The 21,382-nt window shown below is 38.4% G+C and overlaps 1 protein-coding gene across 1 annotated transcript in view; it reads right to left on the reverse strand.

Moving 5' to 3' along the window:
* Positions 1 to 668: 668 nt before the first annotated feature.
* The window catches only part of LOC103034334 (uncharacterized), a 381,713-nt gene continuing 360,999 nt past the window's right edge, over positions 669 to 21,382 (reverse strand). Inside the window, exons 8-13 of the mRNA XM_049468281.1 lie at positions 12,826 to 13,078; positions 12,627 to 12,740; positions 10,107 to 10,277; positions 8,550 to 8,705; positions 4,994 to 5,128; positions 669 to 3,380 (exon numbers count right to left, since the gene is read on the reverse strand). Coding sequence (XP_049324238.1) covers positions 3,247 to 3,380; positions 4,994 to 5,128; positions 8,550 to 8,705; positions 10,107 to 10,277; positions 12,627 to 12,740; positions 12,826 to 13,078 — 963 coding nt within the window. The 3' untranslated portion in view covers positions 669 to 3,246. The remainder of the gene's footprint in view (positions 3,381 to 4,993; positions 5,129 to 8,549; positions 8,706 to 10,106; positions 10,278 to 12,626; positions 12,741 to 12,825; positions 13,079 to 21,382) is intronic.

A 21,382-nucleotide genomic window follows, 5' to 3' on the forward strand; every position in this document is an offset into this window, starting at 1 on the left:
AACAATTTCTGCTTTTTCTGCGGTATAATTTTTAAGGGGGCCAAATTTATTTTATGACATTGGGTGTAACACAAAAATATTTGTTTTTATAAAAGATATAAAATAAAGAAAATCTTTCTTGACCTGATTTCTTTAAACACTTTAAATCTTAACATTGAAGCTGTTGAAAGAAAGTGACCTGCACATTCACGCTGTGAAGGTACGCACAAAGCTCATTTAAAGGAACAAGAATGTAATGTTATTCCTTATTCTGTTTATTGATGGAGTAAAAGCTGGAATTGCCCGCTGCAGTATGTATATTTGTGTGCATATTGAGCGGTGATGTACACGCACACAGCGCTCCAGCATGGCTAAGATATGACTGCCACCTGACTGTTGTCAAGGTTTTAGTCAGTCAGTGGCGCCTATTTACCTGAACACACCTCACTTCCAGACCACCACGTCCATCAGTGTAGATTTATTCCTGAACTCCAACACTATTTAAACGGCAGAGTGAAAGGTGTGACAATACACTGTTGACGGGGTGTAAGATAGCAACGAACATCGCGAAGCGCCTTGCGCAGGGTGTACGATTTGACATCAACAACAAAAATCCATGGACCGAGTCTGCCTTGTGTAACCCCAAATCAAAAAAAGTTGGGACAGTGTGGAAAATGCAAATAAAAATATGCAGTGTTTTGTTGCTTTGGCTTTTATTTGATACAATACGTTTCAGAACAAGTTGGGACAGGGGACAAGGGATCGGTACAGAGGCTCTGAAGGGTAAGATGGAAAAACAAACATACATCTTTATATATCTTTTTTTCTGCATATACAAATGTAACCAGCAAAAACCTTTTTCTGTTTCTACTACTTAGGTGCACTAGAAGTGGACACATGGAAAAAAGTTGTTGGTTAACACCTAGAACGGTACACCAGACTTGACCAGCAGGGGCAGAAGATTTGTATTTTTTTTTTTTTACCAAATCAAGGAAGCTAAATGCTTAGACATAGCTTGCTGTACCAGGGTTGACCACAAGGGGTGACAATTTTTTCTCTCTTAAGGCTTCTTTATTTTTCTGCCTTGAGTCAACATGTTGCCCATGGCGTAGCCTTAGTGTCCTAGGTCTACGTACTTCTGCATTTCATGCTTCCACGACTGTGTTTGTGAAGGTGTAGGTGGAAACACAAGGCTTGGCAAACCAATCACAGCTGCTGCTGTTCATGTCGCCCAACATGTGGTTACATTTCAGGGGAGGTGTGCATCAGGTTACGGCACTGAGTACGCAGATATGCACAGCATACGCACAGGCTACTGCGTAAATTTGACGCAGAAGTATTAATTGGCCTTTACCTTTCAAGGGACCTAGAAAATAAAAATAACTCAGGAAAGGATATTTAATTTTTTTTTTTGCTAGGAAAACAAAACTGCCATCCCTTGTGGTCAGCCCTGGTACAGCAAGCTACTTCTTTGCATTTAGCTTCCCTGATTTTTTCTTTTGTTTTATTTTGCTAGGTGCCTGGAAGGTTAGCTGACCGTACTGGTCAAGACTAATGTATTTTTGATGTCTAAATTTGTAAAAGTAGTTTCAGAAATATTTCAAACTGTTTTTTTTTGGTGTGCCTTACATATTTTTGTGTGGATGAAGACTCAGGTTATGTCAGCAGGTGATTCATGTTTTTGTGCAAAAGCAGTATACAGTACTTTCAATATCCAAGGCTAATTAATTCCTTGAGGAGCAAAGACAAGCAGAGGATTTCCACTTTGTAACAAATGAATGACACAATTGTTGAAATGTTTAAAAACAACAAAGACTGGATATAATTTGCATATTTCTTCAATAAACCATGAATACTAAAAAAAAATCTGATATAAATAATAATAATTCAGTGTGTAAAGGATAAGGGCACAAGCATACATCCCTCAGACGACTCTGCATCAAGAACCATCATTCATTAAAAAGCTGATAGAACCACATGGCCAGGAAATTATTGTCACAAACCTTTCTCAAGCACATTTGAACCTTTCTCAAATACAGAGTTACACTATCTTAAAATGTTATTGTTTAAAACAAAAGGTTTTTGGGTGCTTTTGTATTTCCACTTGGGTATCGACTGCCCCTATGGAAAAAAAAAACTTCCATCCATTTTTTGTGAATCCGTTGAAAGAGTTTGGTGTCGGGAATCATATTCTTTTGTGAGCTGTTTGGAAACATGGATAGAATCAACCTCACCTCACCCATCAACCCCCACCAAAGCCCCACCCACTAGATCAGTTGAATATTACCATTTTTTGGATATTTTGGTTGAAGACCTCAGACAATACACAGCAGGATTAGTCAACAGACTTCGTCTGAGGGGGGATCTGTACCTGCTGTCTGTGGCATGTCAGCAGATGTGGGTGATGTAAGTACTTTCAAATAATGAGTTTTGTGTTTCTATCACAGTTAGAAATGAACTAACTTGTTCATGTTTTGCCATTTAGCCGAAGCTAACACTAACACATGGTAATTGCTGAGCATATTGCTAAGCATATACATTATATGGCTTGCAACAGCTTATTTGCATAACATGACAGAGCCCTTAAACGTCTCATTCAGATAGGGACTGAAACTGGCAAGAATGAGAGTGATTTTGTGCAAAGAACTTCATGAATATGTTTTATATAGCTCATAGATCTATTCTAACTTATGTAAAAAAAGAGATTTAATACATGGGTTGGACAATGAAACTAAAACACCTGTCATTTTAGTGTGGGAGGTTTCATGGCTAAATTGGAGCAGCCTGGTGGCCAATCTTCATTAATTACACATTGCACCAGTAAGAGCAGTAAGAGTGTGAATGTTCAATTAGCAGGGTAAGAGCCCAGTTTTGCTCAAAATATTGCAATGCACACAACATTATGTCAGCATACCAAGAATTACGAACCACATCCAACAGGATTAACTGTGGATGCAATAGGAAGCTGTCTGAAAGGGATGTTCGGGTGCTAAACCAGGTGTTTCAGTGTGTCCCCTTTAAATCTATAAGTATCATTACTGACAATGCGCATTCATGACCAAAGCAAAAGTCTCTCAGACTGGTTTCATGCACATGACAATAAGTTAGCTGTTCATTCAGTTCATTTAGTGGTAAAACATGAAAGCAGTCTTCAGAAGAGAAACTGAATTAGAGAAATGGTAGGAGTGTCTAATCCAATCAGAAGCTTCTCTGAGCTTAGTGTCCTTATATGTTTGAAGAAACAGTCGAGTGGACTGTCACCACTGTTTAGTTAACATTGATGTAGTCCTCATCAGAGAAGTCTGAATCCACAATCTGTTGAATATTAGCATCTGGATCTTCATAATCGTCATCTTCCATATCGCTCTCCTCGTGTGCAGTCGCTTGTGTGTAGTTGGCATCTAATGACATATAATATCAGAAAATACTGGTTAATGAGATTAACAACAGTGCAATGCCACTATCATGCAGAACTTTGTATCCCTAAAATAACACCTTTAAAGGTCACTATAAAAGTCTATTCTTAATTAAATTCTGATACAAAACAAATAACAAAAAACTGCTATAGTGGAGATACAAGTTTTTTTGCATTATAAGGCCAATGTTTTGTCCCCTTACAGATTTATTTTGTTTGTGCTTTTTGTCTTACTTTTTAGATGATCAAACAAACTTAATTAAAGCATTTTTTAAATGATGATTTCATTTATTAAGGAAAAAAATCTATTCAAACCAGCCTATGTGAAAAAGTAATTGCCCCTGATAAATTAACTAAAATTAGTCACATTTTTGGAAAGCTAAATTCAATTTCCCCAACTACAACCAGACCTGATTACTATAAGACCTGTAGAATCAAGAAATCACTTTAATAAAACCTGTCTGACAACATTAAACAAGGTAAAAGATCTCAAAAAGCAACACTTTATGTCTGACCTAAAGAAATTCAAGTAATAGTGAGATAAATAGATAAAGTCATTGACATCTATCAGACTGAAAAGGGTTACAAATTTCTCATTTTTAAGGCTTTGGGAGTTATTATTCATTAATGAAAATTACAGCGGTGATCCTTCCCAGAAGTGACCGGCCTACAAAAAATGTATTCAAAAGGGCATGGAAAACTCATCCAAGAGGTCCAAAAAGAACTGCAAGTCAATTAAGGTCAGTGTTAATTATTTTATGATTAAAAAAAGAGACCGGTCAAAAATGATATCCATAGGATTCATCGAGTTCCCAGGCAAAAACCACTGCTGACCAAAACTTGAGAAAATATTTGCATTGACAAGACAAAAGTGGCGTAAAATTAACATAATTTCAGAAAAAGAACATCATACTGAACGTAATTTATGGTGGTGGTAGTGTGATGACCTGGGGCTGCTTTGATGCTTTAGAACTTTTGCTTTTAGAATTTTTTTTCTGTAATTAATGGAATCATGAATGAACTTGGGTTCTGCATCAGGACAATGAACCACAGCACACAATCAAAAAAAAGTCTTCTTGCAGTGGCCAAGTCAAAGTCAGATTGAGATGCTGTGGCAAGACCTTAAACAGGACTTTCATGCTCAAAAACCTTCCAATGTGGCTTTAATTAAAACAGTTCTGCAAAGATTAGTAAGTAAAAATTCCTCCTCAGAGATGTGCAAGACTCGTTGCCAGTCATCACCACCGCTTGATTGCAGTTGTTGCAGCCAATGGTGTCCCAACCATAATTTGGTTGTATTTTTCCCTTAATGAATGAAATCATCACTTAAAAACAGCTTTTAATATTTTCTGTTTATATTTGTCTGATGTTAAAATATGTTTATTAATCTGAAAAAATGTAAGTATGATAAAAAAAAAGCAAAAACAAAAGAAGTTTTTAGGGGCAAATCATTTTTCACAGCACTGTAATGTGAACTGCAAGGCTTGCAGGAAAGGGGAAAGGGGAAATTAGGTTTCCATTATTTCCATTATTTAACCAATGTTGACACAAAATTTTTATAATGTTTTCCACAAGCCACAATTACGTTACATTATTCACCTGCACACTGATTTTGTGCTTCTGTTTCATCTACGTTGATGTAGTCATCATCAGTCTCATCTGAATCCTCTTTTTCTGGAACAGTTGTCTCTGTGTTCTTCATGAGGCAAGTAGTCTTGTTTGTGTTTTTGGCTCCTAAGGAATAGTACAGTTTCAATAAACATTACATTATAATATATTAATAATAATGTATAATGCTTGGTCTGTGTTTGTGTGTGTGATGTGTGTGTGTGTGATGTGCTGGTACAAGTAGGTCAGACACAGCATTGCTGCTCACTCAATTATTTGAATCTATTGCTGCACAGTTGGTGTTGATCATTCTGTTATCCTTTATCAGTAGTCACAGGATGCTGCCCACAGGACATTGCCCAAAGCCTACAAGATGCTGCCAAAAGCACGCTGCCTACAGGATGCTGCACACAACATGCTGACCAGAGGATACTGCCTACATGTTGCTGCCCACAGCATATTGCCTACAGGATGCTGCCCTACCTACTGCATGTTGCCCACAGGACGCTGCACTCTGTTGTGCTTCATCAGTGGTCACAGGATGCTACCCACAGCATGCTGCCTATAGCACGTTGCCCACAGCACGTTGCCCACAGGATGCTGCCTACTGGACACGTTCTACATCATGCTGCCTAAAGACCGTTTCCCACAGCATGCTGCCAACAGGACGCTTCCTACAGGATGTTACCCACAGCATGCTGCCTATAGCATGTTGCTCACAGGACGCTGCCCACAGGGCGCTTCCTACAGCATGCTGCATAAAGACCGTTGCCAACAGAATGCTGCCTACAGCTTGCTGCCCACAGGACGTTGCCCACAGCACACTGCCCACAGGATGCTGTCTACAGCATGCTGCCCACAGGACTCTGCCTACAGCACACTGCCCACAGGATGCTGTCTACAGCACACTGCCCACAGGATGCTGTCTACAGCATGCTGCCCACAGGACACTGACCACAGGATGCTGCCTACAGCATGCTGCCCACAGGACTCTGCCTACAGCACACTGCCCACAGGATGCTGTCTACAGCATGCTGCCCACAGGACTCTGCCTACAGCACACTGCCCACAGGATGCTGTCTACAGCATGCTGCCCACAGGACACTGACCACAGGATGCTGCCTACAGCATGCTGCCCACAGGACACTGCCCACAGCATACTACCCACAGGACACTGCCCACAGGATGCTGCCCACAGGATGCTGTCTACAGCATGCTGCCCATTGGACGCTGCCCACAGCATGCTGCCCACAGGACGCTGCCTACAGAACTCTGACTACAGGATGCCGCGTTCAGCATGCTGCCCACAGGACACTGCCCACAGCATGCTGCTCACAGAGCAGGACGTTGCTAACTGCAGGACGTTGCTGAGGGGCAAACATAACACCACCATGTCAGATCCACTCAAATAATAGCTGCTCTGTGAGGTCCTGAGTATTGAAGAACAGGGTGAATGGAGAACAATAAAGTGTGCACAGAAACACATACAGGACTACAGTTTGTAATTATAGAACTACAAAGAGCTTCTATATGATCAGTGGGGCTGAAAAATGAATGGGCGTAGAAACAAGCAGGTGGTCATAATCTTATGGTTGATTGGTGTTTATTAATCCATTGTTTATATTTTAGGTCATAGATTTTAGGATGAATATGAAAGTGCTCATTCTATTGTGTGTGGTAATCTGAATTATTCTGATTGTTGGCAAATCACACATTTGTCCACAAGTGGGCGCTCTTGACATGTAATTCGAGCATCCAGTTTTTACAGACGCCACAAAGAACATTGTATCATAAACCTTTTGCTGACATCACAGAAATTTACAATTTGAGGAAACCGTTGCTAGGATCCATAGATTAAAAAGGGACTTTCATAGATTTAAGTTAGATAGTGGTCTTTTTGAGTGGTGTTTTAGGTAACTTAAGCAAGAACAGGGTTTTATTTAATTTTACCAAGACAGCAATCTGTGCCAACAGAACACAGAAGCTGTGTTCTACAAGTGAATTTCCAAAATTCTCATCCAGTTGCAAGAAAAAGTATGTGAACCTTTTGGGATGACTTAGATTTCTGCATAAATTGATCAATAAATGTGTTCTGATCTTCATCTAAGTCACAACAATAGACAAACACAGTCTGCTTATACTAATACCACACAAAATATATATATATATATATATATATATATATATATATATATATATATATATATATATATATATATATATATATATAAATATATATATGTTTGCATGGTTTTATTAAACACAACATGTTAACATTCACAGTAAGGGAAAAAAGTATGTGAAGGATGTAAATGTATGACTTTTCTAAAAGCTAATTGGAGCCAGAAAAACACACAACAGTTTTAAGTTTGCTGTTCTTAAGAAGCATTGCTTGATGCGGATAATGCCTCACACAAAAGACCTACATTCAAGAATTGTTTACTTGCATGAACCTGGAAAAGTATCTCTAAAAGTCTTGGTGTTCATGTGTCCACAGTAAGACAGACACTCTACAAATAAAGAAAGTTCAGCACTGTTGCTACTCTCTCTAGGCGTGGTGGTCCTGTAAAGATGACTGCAAGAGCACAGCACAGAATGATCAATGAGGTGAGGAAGAATCCTAGAGTAGCAGCTAAAGACTTACAGAAATCTCTGGCACATGCTAAAATTTTGTTGATAAATCTACAATAAGGAAAACATTTAATGAGAAAGGAGTTAATGGGAGGACACCACGGAGGAAACCACTGCTCTTCAAAAAAACACTGCTGCACATTTTAAGTTTGCAAAAGAGCACCTGGATGTTCCACAGCAGTACTGGCAAAATATACTGTGGACAAATCAAACCAAAATTGACATGTTTGGAAGGAACACACTGCCTCAGGTTCTGGGCGGATTGCTGTCATCAACGGAAAAATGAATTCCCAAGTTTACCAAGACATTTTGCAGGAAAACTTAAGACCATCTGTCGCCAACTGAAGCTCAACAGAGGATGAATGATGCAACAGGACAACGACCCAAAACATAGAAGTAAATCAACAACCGAATGGCTTCAACAATAGAAAATACTCCTTCTGGAGTGTCCTGACCTTAACCCAATTGAGATGCTGTGGCATCATGACCTCAAGAGAACGATTCACAGCAGATATCCCAAGAATATTGCTGAACTGAAACAGTTTTATAAAGAGAAATGATCCAAATTCTTCCTGACTGTTGTGCAGGTCTGATCTGCAACTAAAGGAAACGGTTTGAGGTTTGGTTGAGGTTTTTGCTGCCAAAGGAGGACCAACCAGTTATTAAATCCAAAAGTTTGCATAATTTTTCCACCCTGCACTGTGAACGTTAACATGTTGTGTTCAATAAAACCATGCAAACATGTCATTTTTATGTGGTATTAGTATAAGCAGACTGTGTTTGTCTATTGTTGTGACTTAGTTGAAGATCAGAACACATTTAATGACCAATTTATGCAGAAATCCAAGTAATCCCGAAGGGTTCACATACTTTTTCTTGCAGCTGTAGATTTGATACATGGTTGTTATTAACTCACCTATACACTGAATTTCTGTCTCCTCCTCTTCAGCAGCTACATTGATGTAGTCATCATCAGAATCGAATAAACCTTCTTTCTCTGCATTTTCATAATCATCGTCTTCATCCTCCGAGTCGTTCCTCGTGCAGTTGATCTGGTTTGTGTTGTTGGCACCTGCAAAATGATTGGGTCAAAATATGAAACTAAAGAGTTATTTTATTTCCAGTGCACCTCTAAACCTCCACACAGGCTACCTTAGGCTGCCTTGGTATTCAATGATTAGGGCCCACAGATAGTTTTAGTTATAAACACTTTGGAAGTTCAGGATTGGTTGGTTTGGGAGGAGTCATTAAAGTATTATTTCACTGTGCAGCTGCTGCTGTGTGCTGGCAAGCTCTGTTACTCCTGTAATTCACTTAGAAATTTGGGATAAAAGATTCAGTGTTGGCGTTAAAAAAGGAACAGCAAGTAAACTAAAGCAGACCTGCCATCATGTTTGCACTTTCCGTGACGGTCACATACTTTCTTTTTTTTAAATAATTTTATTTCTAATTCTAATCTCCCCAATTTACACGTTCAACTACCCAACCCACTCATTAGGACTCCCCCATCACTAAATATGCCCCAACACACCAGGAGGGTGAAGACTAGCACATGCTTCCGCTGATACATGTGAAGTCAGCCACCGCTTCTTTTCGAGCTGCTGCTGATGCAGCATTGCCGAGCAGCATCACAGCGCACTTGGAGGAAAGCACCGCGACTCGGTTCTGATACATCCGCTCACAGATGCCCTGTGCTGTGGGCATCACCCTAGGAGTGATGTGGGGAGAGAGCACCATCTACCCACCCAGAGGGAGCAGGGCCAATTGTGCTCCCTCTGAGCGCCAGCAGCTTGATGGCAAAGCTGCATGAGCTGGGGTTCGAACCTGCGTCCTCCCGCTCATAGTGGCAGCTCATTAGACCGCTGGACCACTCGGCGCCCACTGTCACGTATTTTAACCTCCTAGAATGCTTGTATGGTTCCATTTTCCAAACTACGCATAATGTTTTATCTTACATTATGCCAGCTTCAGTCAAGTTGTCACTGAAGTTGATTCTGCCACTGATCTGTTATTGAAGTACTTTCGGCCAATCAGATTGCTTAATTAATTTTTTTTATACCTCACTTTGTGAGCTCTCTCTCTCTCTCTCTCTCTCTCTCTCTCTCTCACACACACAGCTGATGGCACGTTTCCAGATGATTGAAAGTGTGGAATATGGAGCTACACTAGCATTTATTTGCTTTATTAAAGCTCTCAGTTAAACTCAGTAAAAAATCATCAGAACTAGCAAGTAAAAAAAAGGATCTAGTCTACCTAAAATAAATTAAAAAAACATTATTTTAATTATGATTAATCACAGAATGTTGTTGTGTTTGATACAATTCATTTTTAATTTCATTTTTGATTGACATCACTAACACAAATATAATGAAATGTGTGTGTAGACGTGTTTGGGAGGTGGGGTGCATTTAAAATGTTGCCAAGTTGTTGTTGTTTTAAACTAAATTGCTAAAAAGATTATACATTTGCTCACCTGCAAACTTTGTATTATTGGCCACTCGCCTTTTCTCCAAATCATCATCTATATCCACATAGTCTTCACCAGATTCATCCGAATCTTTTCTCTGTTGCAGAGCTATTGCTGCATTTTCATAATCATCTTCATCAATCTCAGTCCTCTCATTTTCCTCCAAAGTTCTGACACCTGCCAAGAGGTACATAAATAGACAAAAGAAATTAATAAAATAAACACAGTAACTGAACTGGTACTCCAAATTTTACAACATGTTTCTCTGCACCTTAAAAAGGCCAGTTCTTTAAAGTCTCTGTGTTAAACAGTTAACAACCGAAACTTTTGTTGTAACCAATTACCTGAGAAATTTTAAGTTCATATAATTTAATATTTATATTGCTAAACTTTATTTAAAAAAATATTTTTCTCAAGTACTACTACTACTTTTTTGAAAACAGGTCATGACAGAATTCATGGTTCTATTTATCACAGCAAGTCTTCCAGGTCCGGAAGCGGCAAAACAGCCCCAAACCATCACACTACCACCACCATGTTTTACTGTAGGTATTGTGTTTTTCTGAAATGCGTTGTTACTTTCACACCAGATGTAATGGAACACACATCTTCCAAAAGGTGTTCCAAATGTTCAACTTGACCAACAAAAAAAAAAAGGAATCAAAAAGGGCAAAAAGTTTTTCACAAGACAAAATATAAGACACAAAATATACCGAATATATGCACAGACTACCGAATGCTTAGAATAAAGCAGCATTAAACAGCTCTACCACTTGATCATTACAAAGTTTTTGGGAAACACACCCCAGTCGAGTAAAGGCTTTCTATTAGATTTTGGAGCATTGTATTCAGCACCTTGGCAAAACAGCATTTGGCAGAGGTCCTACCTATCAACGACTAGACACACTATGTGTGCGTAGGGGATGTATTTGCTTGTTTGTTTTAGCTATGGGTGCAGCCTTAATTAATTGAATGCATTCATTAGAAAGGGCATCAACAGACAGGTATTTGGATGTAAATGGCCCTATTTTAGCGATCTATAGCGCACTAGTTAATTGCGCTTTGTGCAGCTGAATTTAGGGGCGTGTCCTGTGTCTTTGGTATCATGAGGGCGCGAACAAAAACGCATTGCACAGCTCTAAAGGTGCAGAATATGTGTACTAATTCTCTTAATTATCGATGGGTGTGTTTTGGGCATAACGTGACATAAACCAATCAGTGTGCCAGTAGACTTTCCCTTTAAGACGCAGGTGTGCTCTGACTTTTGCGCATTGGTATCTTATGAGCGCTGCCATTTGTGCCTCTCAACAGAGGAGACTGAGTGTGCATCATGCTGTAAAGATACACCAGCAGCTCATTTAAGGGAAGAGTAATGTTATATTATTCTTTATTCTGTTTATTGTTTATGCAAAATCTGGGTTTACAAAACTAAATATTAATCAATTAGTCAAATATGTATTTTCATTTGGACATGTATCGCGGGTGATTTACGATGCCGCAGAGCATTAACAGTTGAACAAAGGGATTGAAAATATTTAATAAGAAATTAATAAGGAACAAAATAGTAAAAAAATAAATACAAAATTCAAACCGACGTTTAATAAAGATGAATAAAATATATACGGAAAAAAGAGGACATTTTAAAAAGAGCATAAAAAATTGACACATAAAAAGTAAATAATTCATAAAATATAAAAGGAAATAAGAATATGGGAATAAAAATAAAAACATAATAAAAACATTCATTTGATAAATAAATACATAAAAATAAATAAAATGGATTAAAATTTTAAATAATAAAAAAGATCTACTCATTAAAAAAAACTTTTAAAATAATCACAGACTTTCTGATGGTGCGCAGAATAACTGACATTAGTTTTCTTCATAAACTAATTATTTTTCACGTTAAGGTCCTTACTCATCATAAGTTTATTTAACTGAAGTGAGTTTTATATTATATTCATAGCCTCGCTCTGAACTACACTTGATCAAACCTTATTTATTAAAACTATTTTCCATGCCATGAGTGCAGTGGCAATGTGCTTTGATGTTTTTTTAATATAAAAATATATAAAAGTGAATTTCAGTTAAATAATAAAGCGAGGTGAAATAAAATACATTTATGTTCAGTCGAAGTGCTTTTGTCTTTTCATTTCTTTCATTTTCAAAACTGCAGGATGTGAGAGAGAGAATGAGTGAGAATGAGCTTGATGGTATGTGGTATTGTGTGCTTGGTGATCCAGCTCTGGTTGCGTGACGGTTGACTTTAGTCTGGGTTTAACTGGATCAGTCGCGCAGCTCTATTTTCCGCCGCCAAGATAGAAACACGCCAGAAATTTAACTGAACACATCTCACTTCCACACCACCACGCCCATCCGTGTTAATATATTCATAAAGTTCAACACTAAAAAAATACTAAAGTATTTTAACAGTGTGGGTGCAAGGCGTGAAAATAATTTTTAGGAAAAGCTGTACGATAGAGCCCAAAGTGTATATAATGTACTCTCTACAGTTTAAGTACTTACCGTAGCTGTTACTGTGCTTCTTCTGAAATTTCCTTATGCAGAAAATGATGATCGGTATTGATACAAATAACAGTCCTGCTGCTGCTGCAAGACTTATGAAGGGAACCAGCGATGCTGAGGAAGAAAGTACTGTCAGAACGTTCACATTTCAGGAGAACAAGTCAACAAACACAATGAGCTCATCATCTTATTACTGTACCTTTCACAGTGATGGCCAAGAGTTCAGGGCTAGAGGAATTGAAAGGGCGTAAAGACACGGTTACTTCATAAACACAGCTGTAGTTTCCCTGACGGTCATAATCAGCCTCATGAAAGTCAAAGGTGGCTGAGTGGTTCACAGCGGACTTGATTCTGGTGGTACTGGATCCATTATTGAACTCCAGGTGTAAGGAACCTCCTGGATACTGTGGTTGAGTAGAGCAGATGATGGAGAAGCTGTAGCCCCTGGTCACCTCTTGCTCTTGAAGCCACCAGTGAAACCAATCACCAGAAGCACTGAAGGAGATATTAGGCTGAAGCAAGTTTACTGAAGGACATAAACAAGAAGAACTGGTATCAGAAGTTGTAAACTGACACTACATTCACACTTCATGCAAAAAGAATCTTACTAATCTTACTAAAAACATTTGCTTACCTCATTGGCAGTTTTTTTTTTTTTTGCTTAATATAAGCATATACAGTACAGGCCAAAAGTTTGGACACACCTTCTCATTCAATGTGTTTTCTTTATTTTCATGACTATTTACACTGTAGATTCTCACTGAAGGCATCAAAACTATGAATGAACACATGTGGAGTTTTTTGTACTTAACAAAAATGAGCTGTCCTCCACAGTCACCGGACCTGAACCCAATCCAGATGGTTTGGGGTGAGCTGGAGCTTCACAGAGTGAAGAAGGCAAAGGAGCAACAAGTGCTAATAAACACCTCTGGGAACTCCTTCCTTCAAGACTGTTGGAAAAACATTTCAGGTGACTCTACTTCATGAAGCTCATTGAGAGAATGCCAAGAGTGTGCAAAGCAGATATAACATTTTGTTTAGTTATTTCACCTTTTTTTGTTAAGTACACAACTCCACATGTGTTCATTCATAGTTTTGATGCCTTTAATCTACAATGTAAATAGTCATGAAAATAAAGAAAATGCATTGAAAAACAGAAGGTGAAACACTGAAAAAAATGATAAGTGAAATTTACTTAAAAAAGTTTTGCAACTTTCTGCATTTGCTTTTTAAAGTAAATTTAATATCAGATAAATTTAAGTAACTTCAACTCGATTGATTTAAATATTGTAATATTTATTTTTAAATAATTTAAATATTTTTAGTTAAAACACACATTCAAATATTTACATACATCTCTTTTTTGTAAACAGACCAAGTCTTACTGTCTCAACACATGAATGGCATGTAATACATTCTTTTTAAAGAATATTTGAGATTATGTAAATATTTTAATGTGTGTTTTAACTAAAATATGTAGATTTCAGGAATTAAAATATATTATGTATGTCAGGGTGAGCCAGAAAGGAAGACGTGGAGGCGGACGCAAATGCAGGTAAAGCGGATATTTATATTTATTAAATAAACAACAAAGAAACAAATAATCAAATAACCAATTACCCAACCCACTCCTTAGAACTCCCCCAATCACTAGTGATGCCCCAACACACCAGGAGGGTGAAGACAAACACATGCTTCCTCCAATATATGTGAGGTCAGCCAACGCTTCTTTTCAAGCTGCTGCTGATGCAGCATTGCCGAGCAGTCAGCGCGCTGGGAGCCAACACGCTCCGGTACATCAGTTCACAGAGGCCCTGTGCTGTGGACATCACCCTAGGAGTGATGTGGGGAGAGAGCGCCATCTACCCACCCGTAGGGAGCAGGGCCAATTGTGTACTGGACCACAAATCTGCTGATATTAATTAAATCCACACAACCCTCAACTTTAACAAGATTCCCAGTATCTGCACTAAACACACAGCCCCACAGCATGATGGAAACACCACCAAATTTTACTGTGGGGAGCAGTAAAGTGTTTGTTTTGGAGTGCTGTGTTCTTTCTGCCATGCATACCTCCCTCCAAAAAACATAATTTCAGTTTCATCAGTCCACAACACCTTATTCCAAAATGAATCAGGCTTGTCCAAATGTGCTTTAGCATACCTCAAGTGACTCTGTTTGTGCTCAGAAAAGGCTTCTTCTGCATTGCTCTCCCATACAGCCTCTCCTTGTGTAAAGTGCGCTGAATAGTGCAGTGCACTGACACCATCTGCAGTAAGATGATGTTGTAGGTCTTTAGAGCTCTGGAGGTCTGTGGGTTGACTATAACTGTTCTCACCATCCTTCTTCTCTGATTATCTGAGATTTTTCTTGGCCTGCCACTTCAGGTCTTAACTAGAACTGTGTCTGTGGTCTTCCATTTCCTCACTATGTTCCTCACAGTGGAAACTGACAGCTGAAATCTCTGAGATAGCTTTTTGAATCCTTCCTCTAAACCAGGGGTATTTAATTAGAATTCAGTTTGGTCAGGTTAAAGAAAATGTCATCAGGCTAAGGTCCGGATCGTCGCCAATGTTAACTTGTGTTATAATTCAGTGTTTAATTCTGTTTACTGAAGAAGCCTATAGTAGTTCTGTCTGTGTTTTATCAACAACTGAAAGACAAAACAAATTACACATACTAGTATATTTCAACAATATTTATTGTTTTAAATAGGCCTGTCACAATAATTACATTATCAACCTATCATAAAATAAATGGAAACACCCTCAATAATTTAACATATCGAGTCTAATAATGTGAATCTGTATGTTCACTTTGTTTCAAAATGTTATATTTATTCTATTTGATTTTATTTATATTAGACTTAGGCCTGCCTGTCATAATAATAATTACATGAATGATAAATCATACAATATATGGAGAAATGTTTGCTGAACTTGGCCAAAATATCAGCTTTAAAAAAAAAACAGCAGTTTTATTTTATTTAATATTATTACTGTATCAGACTTTATTATGTTGTGGGTAAAACTGATAGGGGGAGTTGCCAATGCCTTTTGTCCCCTGGGGGTTGCCTTAGTTTTGAGGTAGGGTTGTTTTGGGAGTAGAGAGAGAGTTTTTTTTTCTTGCTGAGGAGTTCTGATCAGGTGGAGTAAAGTGGAATATTTTGGACTCTTGTCTCGGTTGTTTCTCTGTAATTTCTCCAAGTAACACCGCTCGGTTACATTACTGTTAGTATGTTTTATAACTCTAGTATTTTAATGTTTTTTTTCTGGTGCGCACCATCTGTATTAGCTTTTCTCGCTTTATTCTCCAACTTCTCATCGCCTGCTTCACCTGTGTGGCTCCACGCTCCCGCATCTGCACAGATCTTATTGGCAGAGGAGAGCGTTTGGTGATCTAACAGCACACGTGATTGGTCTGTGAGTTTACTGCGCTGTAAAGCACTGAACCATAAAGACAATAAACGCTCCGCTTTAAATGAACACTGAACACACATTTTGTGTTCCAAAAATTAGTGCAAAAGCTATTCAAATCAATAAAACGACAAGTTTTCCCAAATGTATGCACCTGCCTAATTTTGTTTAAAGAATTATTGCATACTTTATGTAAATCCAATAAACTTAATTTCACTTCTCATATATCACTGTGTTCATGTGCTATATGATATACAGTAGTTAACTGAAATTGCAGTTTCAAATAACCAAAGATTTATGAAGGAAAATCATGCAAATGACTAGGGGTGCTCAAACTTTTTCAGAACGCTGTATATACATAAAATTGGCGTTCCAAGTTGTGTTGTTCCTAAAGTTGTTTGTAAGTCACTAAGATCATTTTGTTATCAGGAAACGCACCCCTCTATATCGCTGCATATGATTAATCATACAAAATTTATAACCAAAGTTGAAATTGATTGACATTCATTAGAAGCTGATTACTTACCAAATATTCCAAAACTCACCTACAGTTTTTCTTTTTTGTGAGATTCAGTCAAATAAATGTTTGACTACACTACTACAGTCAATAGTGTACAAGATATTGTAGTAAGCTAGTGATGCACTAATGGTGAATTTGAAATGTTTGCTAAGGCTTTGTACATGCCAAGATTTGCTTGCTAGGTCTAGGCTATGATTCAAGTTCATTTGGAGAGCTCGTGTAAAAGTGGGTAATCTAGGTTCAAAAAGTAAAAATCCATCCCAGGATTTCGCTCCCATTGCCTGGCTGGCTCTGGAGCTAGTTCATGGGATGGATTTTTAATTTCTGGACCTGGATTACCCACCTGTAGCTACATGTGAGTTTGGCTCCTCCTAAAAGAACCATTCTAGGTTCCAAGCCGAGCTAAGAGAGCGTTGAGAGTAGGTAACACTGGCATCAATGGAAAAGCTTCTACTTTATTGTCTTAACGCGCCCTGGCCAATCCACGGGCCAGAATAATGTCATAATTAATATCTGGCTGTGTTTATGAATAATTATGGGCTTAATATAGACCTACTATGCAGTATATTAAGTCTTAAAATCTCTGCTTTTCAGTTGTCTAGCCTATTTAGCTGTACTTCCTTATAGAAAATATACATTTACGGCAAAATATGTATTTTTGTTTTTTTTTATATGATTCATAATTTTCATCTTTGCGTTTTTGTACGTCAATATTTGATCCAAGGCGAACATGTTATACAATATTCAAACTGTCTAACTCTCAGACTTACAGAACTGCAAACCATTTTACCGCACTGTTCCTGAATTAAAGCCGAAAGAGTGCGTTAGACTGTTTTATACAGTTTTACAGCAGCTTGTGTAATCCTCCAGGGTTTCTAGAGATCAACACTCACACACGCCCAGCCCCCACCAGCGCTTACCGCTTCCTGCTGCTTCACAATCACTGCAAATGAGTAAATCCATAAATCCATTCGCCAGTAATCCTCATTTATATCCAAGAAATTTAGAGGCATAAAAATTATAATATCAGTTAACGCCTTATTTAAATGTTTGGTTGAGTTTACAGCTTAATAATGCACATGTGCAGAATCTTTGAAGAAAGACGTGAATCAGCTCTGTCGGCCAATCAGGTGCCGTGTTCTGCATAGAGAAAGAGGTGGGGAGGGGGATGTAACCCGACACTGTCACTGAGCAGAGAGTCATATTTTGCTTTGTTCTGCTTTGTTTACTGAATAACTATGTAAATTAATATGCCATGGATTTGATAGCTTTAATATTATCTGCAACAAATAAAGAAAAAGAGAGAATTAAATGTGTCCAAACTTTTGACTGGTACTTTATATTATTTCCATATGCAATAATTCGAAGTTCATTGTGCAATCAATCTACAGTCTACAGCTGGTTGGTGAAGCATGTAGTAGGGACAGGTATGATGGTGTCTGTATGAGTCTGTCTGTAAAAGATTTTGACAACATCCCTCAGAATCTCTGAAGACCTTTTTTAGCACCATTTCAGTTCAGTTATTTAAGTAGTTCAAACACACAGCCAGACTCTTCTCTGTGCTGGCAACAAGGTGGTGGAATGAATTTCCACTGGTTGTCAGAACAGCAGAGTCACTCGCGGTCTTCAAACTTCGACTGAAAACTCATCTTTTCAAAGAGTTCCTAAACTAAAAAAAAAAGCTCCTAGGGTTCTACACATGATCAAGCTCTGTGTATCTCTTGATCCTAGTCTACAAACTAGCTTTGGATATTCACAGTAAAATTGAAGCACTGTTGTAAGTCGCTCTGGATAAGGACGTCTGTTAAATAGCTTAAATGTAAATGTAGTTTTAAAAGCAGTACTATTATGCTTTTACTTAAGTAAAAGGTTTGAGTTGATACTTCAACTTCTACAAAAGTATGTTTGAACTCCAGTATCTATACTTCTATTTGAGTAATGAATATGAATACTTTTGACACCCTTGGTTATAAAGTTATTCTCTAAGCTCTTACCCACAGTGATGTTAACAGGGTTGTTCCCAGGTGATTTGTCAGAGTTGCTCCTCTGATCATGGATACAGCTGTACAGACCTGAGGTATTCACAGCCACAGTTAATGTTGAGTTTTTAGCACTTAGCCCTTCAACTTTTATCCCATTTCTGTACAAGTGGAAGTTTACAGAGATGTTCCTTGGTTCGGGTAATTCACATTCAAACTGCACGTTTTCTCCAGGTAGGACAGCACAGTGTCGTATGGGGCTCGTCTGGCCACCTGTAAAAGAAATAGGATTATTAGAGGAAAAAAAAACTACTAATAATAATGCATTAAAAAATCTTAAAGGTCTCCTTCTGATAAAATTCACCTTTTCTTGTTTTGTTTTTTCTTGTTTTTTTTTGTAAAATACTATAGGTCTCTCTGAGTTGTATATGCATGTTGCATACAAAAATGTTTTTCAGCTTCCCTTGTCTGCAGTAGCTAGTATAAGAAAATACTCAGAAATACGAGTTGATCAGAGAGACGTTAGGGTGTCCACGTCAACCAGTGAGTTCATGGCCTCGCCCATCTCGACTCGGGACCGCCCACAGACAGAGCTGAACCCGGGCGGAGGAGGAGCTAAGAGCTCTGTTTACTCTGTTGACAGTTTCTGATAAGATAAAGTTAGCTGTCTTGTCTAAGTAACCATAGGTTTAAATTGGATCTCCGGTTGATTCTGTGTTTTACTGAGACCTTAAATATACACTAGGGAAACACAGTTTGACAGGATAGCACAACTCGACAGAACACCGGTCAAAGCGGGAGCTGTTTGTGACGGATTTTATGATATAGAGCGGACTCTGGCGCTTCAACGTGGTGAAACTGCCCAAGCACCACTTCATCAAGTCTGAGGTAAGAGTTTAGTAGCCTTAATTTAGCTAAAAGAAACATTTTCAGTGTCGCGGGAAGGCGGGGGCATGGATTCGGCGGATCCCCCCCTCCCTTGCCTTGCTGACAGTCTGACATGAAGTGAAGTTTAAGGGTTAACTTTACCTGGCACTCAGTGCTGTATCTTTATGACTAAGGCTGTATCTTATTGTGTCCTTGTGAGGGAAGGCACGTAGGCGTTCTCTGCTGCAGTGTTGTTAGCCAATCAGAGGCCGTATGTTTGCATTAGTAAATATTAACGAGCAAGAGCCCAAATCCTGTCTTTCTTTAGAGACCACTAATTCAGTGATCTAAATCGTGGTTAAATAGAAACAACGGAGCACTTTTTTTTTCACAAAAAAAGGCTCACATGGCATTCATTCAGACTAGAGACCACAACTAGACATTTTAAAAACAAATGAAAAAACGATGGAATGAGACCTTTAATCTCTAATGTTCTCAGTCCCCCACACCCTATCCTCTGTGAGAGCACGGAGTTATGCCGTTCTCATCGATTCTATATCTAACAGTTTTATGCATTACGTTTATGTTTCCTTTCTCTGACCTAAGGGGCATTCTGAGGTGCGCTGACGGTTCTGCCACATCCTGTCTGTCTACACACTACAGCTGCATCCACTCTACCACAACAGTTTTTAACTCTGTCTGCTAGTTTCATCCTGTCATTCCTTGATGTAGGCCCAACCCCATTTCACCTTTTCAAATCTACCACTTAGCCATACTCCTTATTTATTTTTGGCCCCTAAAAACCAAAGGATATGACAATCAATTGCAAGATGGCAACACAAGCAACCAAAAATGAAGATAACTACTGTACAACCATCATTTCATGTGTAGTTTTAATGCTTTATGTCCATTTTCTTCATAACAAGCATCAAAACAATCGATAAATCACTAAATTTCCAGTTCCACATTTAATGGTGAAACAAACAACAGGGGCTGCATCATTTAAGGTGGAACGGAAAAATAAAATAATAGCTGTTATTTAACAGCTATTAAATAAAAAATTTAGCTTCCCATCACAGAGGAATAAAGGAATGGACAAAAAGTTAATTTTGCTGAACTTTAGCCCTCTACTGCTATAACATCAGCTCTTCAGGGTCTTGAAAGGTTATTCAAATTCTTAGAGGGAGGATTTAATCCCCTTTCAAGGATTATAATCATAAACAAGTGCAGGGGTATAAATTAGGAATGGGATTGGATTTTAGTGTATTTATCGATTGTTTTGATGCTTGTTATGAAGAAAATACTTTTTTTAGTCTCTGATGTTTAGTTTTACAGTGTCAGATATGTTTTGGTGTAACATTATACTTGCAGAAACCCTTTAACTTCTAACATATAGTAACTACACGTTTAACATACAGGGGTTGGACAAGGAAACTGAAACACCTGGTTTAGACCACAATAATTTATTGTCCCAACGGACAGTTCTGGTGGAAACAGGAGAGTTGAGGTTCACATTGAATTCTGCGGTTCAGTGATGTTTTTTGGATACAATCCGGGTTAGAACCCGAACATCCCTTTCAGACAGCTTCCTCTTGCATCCACAGTTAATCCTGTTGGATGTGGTTCGTCCTTCATGGTGGTATGCTCACATTACCCTGGATACCGTGGCTCTTGATACATCACAAAGACTTGCTGTCTTGGTCACAGATGCGCCAGCAAGACATGCACCAACAATTTGTCCTCTTTTGAACTCTGGTATGTCCCCCATAATGTTGTGTGCATTGCAATATTTTGAACAAAACTGTGCAAAACCAGGCTGGTCGAATTTAGCCATGAAACCTCCCACACTAAAATGACAGGTGTTTCAGTTTCATTGTTCAACCCCTGTATTTGCCAGTGTTAAATTAACATTAGGAATGTTAACTTTACCATTGAACATATTGCATTAGTGCATTATGTGTTCAGTTTCATTCT

Source organism: Astyanax mexicanus, chromosome 19, assembly GCF_023375975.1.
Source record: "Astyanax mexicanus isolate ESR-SI-001 chromosome 19, AstMex3_surface, whole genome shotgun sequence".
NCBI lineage: Eukaryota > Metazoa > Chordata > Actinopteri > Characiformes > Acestrorhamphidae > Astyanax > Astyanax mexicanus.